General features: G+C 35.5%; 1 protein-coding gene across 1 annotated transcript; it reads left to right on the forward strand.

Annotated features, from left to right (window-relative positions):
- The first annotated feature begins 3,821 nt into the window (after positions 1–3,821).
- Positions 3,822–4,450, forward strand: LOC110936864 (monothiol glutaredoxin-S2). The gene has a single exon (XM_035988580.1). It carries the CDS (start codon positions 3,860–3,862, stop codon positions 4,166–4,168), a length of 309 nt encoding a protein of 102 aa, XP_035844473.1. The 5' UTR covers positions 3,822–3,859; the 3' UTR covers positions 4,169–4,450.
- Positions 4,451–5,197: the final 747 nt, after the last annotated feature.

The raw sequence follows: 5,197 nt of genomic DNA on the forward strand, positions 1-5,197 counted from the left end.
TCATATTATTAATTTAGTTGTGCAAGACGGTTTAAAAGATAAATTTGTAGCGGATTTTATTATAGCTTTTAGAACTATGCTTCAAGATGTTTTTAAAAGTGGTAAAGAAAGATATCAAGATTATAAAAAACTTTGTAAAGAAGTTAACCAAAAATTAATTGGTCCTAATTGGGATATCCCAACTCGTTGGAATTCAACTTGTCATATGTTTGAAATGGCTTTAAAACAAATGGGCACTTTAAAAGCATTTCATACAACTTTAAGTGATGACTACCAAGTCGACCCTTTTCCCGACACGGCTTGGAATAACATTCAAACACTAAGTGAATTTTTACAAGTTTTGAAAAAATCAACAACTTTAATTTCCGGTGTTTATTATCCCACTAGTTCTCGAGTTATTTCCGAATTATATTTGATAACAACTAATTTTAAAAAGTTTGAAAACTCAAGTGACATGTTGAGGAACATGTTGACACCAATGATCAATAAATTTAAAAAATATTTTTTGGACTTACCACCCGTATTTTTATGTGCCGCCGCTTTAAACCCAATTTTAAACGTAGCGGGTGTTAACGCGTTAGTTGATGAAATTTACGACAAGTTGGATATGCACGAGGTTGATCCAACATTAAAAGGCAAAACTAAAAAACTTTTCGATGAATCTTTGAATAAACTTTATGATCATTATTTAAAAAAATATGGGGAAAAAAATCATACAATTTTTAATGGAGCTTCATCATCGGCCTCTAAAGATCAAACAATTGCCGACCCCATCATAACCATGTTGAACGTCGTTAGAGACGAAACGGCGAAACAACAAAGGGGTAACGAACCATCTAGTGAACTCGGCCGATATAAACTAAGGGATGATGCACTTACTATGACGGCCGAGGAGTATAATAATTTTGACATTTTGGCATGGTGGAAGTCTAAAGAATCGGAATTCCCGATTTTAGCCACCATGGCTCGTGATTTACTAACGGTCCAAGCTTCCACGGTAGCTTCGGAAAGTGTTTTTTCTCTTAGTGGTAGGGTATTGTCGATTAGAAGAACAAGATTAACCCCGGAGTCGCTAGAGATGGCAATTTGCCTAAAAGACCATTTGGACGGCGTTGATCGTGTTCAACATAAGTCGAGTCTCGAAGACGAGGTGGAGTTGGAGCACAAGATTATTGAAGAAGAGGATGAAGAGGAAGACGAGGTAGAGACCAATGATTCCGAAGACGATTGTAACGAAGTGCCCGCACCAAAGCGTAGCGGAAGTGAAAGTGTCGCACCGTCCTCAAGCAAACGAGCAAAAAAATAAATTATTGTAACCGATTCTGATCAGTCCCGAAGGAACCGATTCTGATCAGACCCACGGAACCGGTTCTGTTAAACGATTTTGATTACCGATTATGATTACCGAAAGAACCGACTTTTTGTACTACTTAAACGATTATATATGCGATTTTTTTTTCCCATAAACGAGATATTATTTCACAAACATATTGTTACATAACACTTAAAACATAACACCTAAAACAAACATAACACTTCAAACATCACACATAAAACATAAGACATCAAACATAACTAAACAAACGCATCCACCAAACTACATATTAGAAGAACCCGATCCTTCGCCCTTTTCTTCCTTTTTTGCCTTTGTGACCGGGCAATGTTTGTCGGTATGCTTCTTGAGGGTGGAGTTTGCCGCCGCCTTCATGAACTTACCACAATTCTTGCAACGAGCCATCTCATGGTTATCCGACATCAAACACAAATCGAAATTTTTCCAAATAGCCGGGTTACGCTTGGTTTCTAATATCAAAACCACTTGTTCTTCCGATGCCATAGTTCTTCCGGGTTTGATTGTGTTGAGAAAGAAGAGTGATGGAAGATGAAAATTGGAAATGTGGTAAGAGTTTGATGAAATAATCGATTTTTATAATTCAAAACCGGTTATAACGGTCAAAATTTAAAAAAAAAAAACAGCTTTTCAGACGTAACCGGTTTCAACAGTAACGGTCAGCGACTTTTTCTGAATTACGCAGAGGAACCGGTTCTGGTCAGTACCCGTAACCGGTTCTGCACAGTACCCGGACCCGGTTCTATAGTACCCGAACCCGGTTCTACCGGTTCTAAAAAAAATGACGTGTACCCGGGTTATACCCGGACCCGGTTCCACTAACCACCCGGTTCCAATCACTTGTACCCATACCCGGTTCCGGGTTGGACCCGGTTCCGGGTTCTAGAAAAACCCGAAAATGCCCATCTCTAGCCTAGAGCGTTAAGCCCAATGACCAATTTGCATGTGAAAAATATAAAATACAACCTTTATTGAATTATTGGTAACACATAAATTTAAATTATTGGTAACACATAAATTTAATGTTCTAACAACTTTAATCTTCTTTTATTATTATTATTATCTGAACATTTTCTGTTGGTGAATTTCTGATAATTACTATATTCTTCTAAAGATGCAAATATCCACACTTTATTCAGCATGCTTAAAGTTTAAGCCTTAAACAATAAGTTCCCTTAGATGTGATTTTCAAATCAAATATATCATTGTGGTATCCAATTCACAAAACAATTATATTCAGGCAATCTTAAAAATATTAAATTCAATATTTTACTCAAATATACAGTGGCGGATCCAGGAATTTTTCCATGGGAGTGCGGAATATTTTTAAAAATTTTAGGCCCCTAGGTATATAAGTAAAAAAATCGGGTCGTATCGGGTCGGGTCATGTAAAACAAACGAACATCAAACTAAATTTATATAATCATAAAAAACATGTCGCTGGGTGATGTTGTTCGTTGGCAGTGCAGGGACGCAAGAGAGAGAGAGAGAGAGAGAGCGGGAGAGAATTTCTAAAGGTTTTGGACTTTAATTATTTTATTATAGTTTGAAATATTGTTGGGTTTGGTTAATGCGCTAAGACTTAGTGGGTTAGCTAGTTAAGAATTATAAGTGGGTAAAGGTATGGGTATTTGGGTTTAGTTAGTTGGGTATTAAAAGTTATATAATTTAGGTAGTATTTTTTTTTTAAATAAGAGTTTACTAAAAAAAAATTAAAATATAAATTGATAACACTTTTTAAAATATAAAAAATTTTCAAGGGGTGCGGTCGAAAAATTCCAAGGGGTGCGGACGAAAAATTCCAAGGGGTGCGGACGGGATTTTCGACGGAACTTAGCACTAAATTTTTTTTCTCCGAGGGTGCGCCCGCCCACCTTGGGTTGGGCTTGGGTCCGCCCCTGCAAATATACCCTTTTCATATACAATGCAAACTTTGTCATAGTTCGTAATGTAAAGATGATTAATATTTTGAAAACAACATATAATTCGTATAACATGTTAACATATGAATGTATACTTGTTTGAATGGCAAATTTATATATGATTAGTCTTTCAAATTTATTTACATATGTTAACAAATAGGTCGTTTTCTCCATAAACTTTAGGTTGTTAATTCAAATACTATTAACAGAATTTTTGTACTATCTGACCGTGCATAAAGACGGGTTCATAAGGCATATGCATGCAATCAAAAATAAGAATACTAGCTCGAAAAAGGAATAAAGCAACAAACAGGAGATTTTCAACCAAGTGTTTGTATAGAATTACTTGATCGTACTAGAAGATACTTCACTTTGCAATATTCGACAAATCAAATCAACATCCTACGACTAAATCACACATTGCGTTATGCCATAAGTTTAAACCATGTCGAATTCACGCGCAGTATCACACTTCTACGTGTTTTCAAGCCCTTAGCAGGAATCTCTTTACAATTCCACTTTTGTCTATATAAATACCATACAAAAGGGTCCAAAGAAAAACAAAAACAAAACCCTAAATATAGAAATGAGCACGGTGAAAAGGCTGGTGGCTGATAACCCAGTGGTGATCTTTAGCAAAGCATCTTGTTCCATAAGTCATTCCATCAAAACACTCATAAGAAACTTTGGGGCTAACCCGACTGTATACGAGCTGGATGAAATATCGAACGGGGAACTAGTGGAGAAGGAGTTAACAGAGTTAGGTTGCAGTCCAAGCGCACCGGTTGTTTATATAGGGAAGAAACTGGTTGGTGGTTCTAAAGAGGTGATGAGCCTCAATATGAGAAGCAGTTTGAAGCCCATGCTCATTGAAGCTAATGCTATATGGCTCTAATATCAAGAGAGGATAATTAACACTATATGGCTCTAATATCAAGAGAGGCTAATTAACACTATATGCCTTTAATTAGGAGGCCTAATAGGAATAAGCAAGTTTAAACCATTGAGATATCTCATGGATGATATGGCCATCAAATTTCATCTTTCTTTTTCATTTGTTTTGGAGTGTAATGAAAGGATAATAGATCCTTGATCAAGTTTCATGTAATATATTACGAAAGGATAATAGATCCTTGATCAAGTTTCATGTAATATCCTTTCAAAAAAAAAAAAGGAAGTTTCATGTAATATGAATGTATTTCTACTCTTTATAATATCACAATCTTGAATATTAGTTTGACCAAAGTATTCTTATTTATCATATAACACAAGATTTCTGTTTTTATTTTAAGTACGTACGTGTGCACTATGCAGATCTATCTTCTACAATAAACCTTCTATTTTTAGAGAGTTTTTAGGTAAACAATTTTATTTGAACCTAAAACCTCACAACCTTTCTAAAGGTTTGGTATTTGCCAATAGACCACCAACCTCCTTGGTAGGCAAACATTTTATTTTCTTTTTCTAAGTATAAAATAACAGTTTAGAATAAGAGTAAAAAACATTTATACTTTTTTAGAGCGTCTGATTCTTTTAATCTTATCATTTTTTTGGGACATAACCCAAAATCTTCAAACCTAGTTGATCTTAAATGGTTTACCTTTGTCAATGACCCACCAACTTTAGGGATGAGTATTTGGTACCATGTAACGGTACCGGTACCAAATTTCCCCATTTTTAGCCGGTACCATGCTTATATCTAACCAACCCCATTGGTAAAAAAAAAACATTTATACTTCAAAATAGGGCTGCAAACGAACCGAACGAACACGGTCTTGTTCGTGTTCGTTTGTTAAAGAAATAATGTGTTCACTAACGGTTCATGAACACTTACCGTATGAGATTTCCTGTTCGTGTTGTTTATTAGGAAAAAATGAACGTGTTTACGAACACAAACAAACACAGATAAAATCGGCAAAAGTAG

This window comes from Helianthus annuus, chromosome 4, assembly GCF_002127325.2.
Source record: "Helianthus annuus cultivar XRQ/B chromosome 4, HanXRQr2.0-SUNRISE, whole genome shotgun sequence".
Classification (NCBI taxonomy): domain Eukaryota; kingdom Viridiplantae; phylum Streptophyta; class Magnoliopsida; order Asterales; family Asteraceae; genus Helianthus; species Helianthus annuus.

Excerpts from the sequence above, each read along its gene's own strand:
- LOC110936864 (XM_035988580.1), top strand. The coding sequence starts at position 3,860 with ATGAGCACGGTGAAAAGGCTGGTGGCTGATAACCCAGTGGTGATCTTT.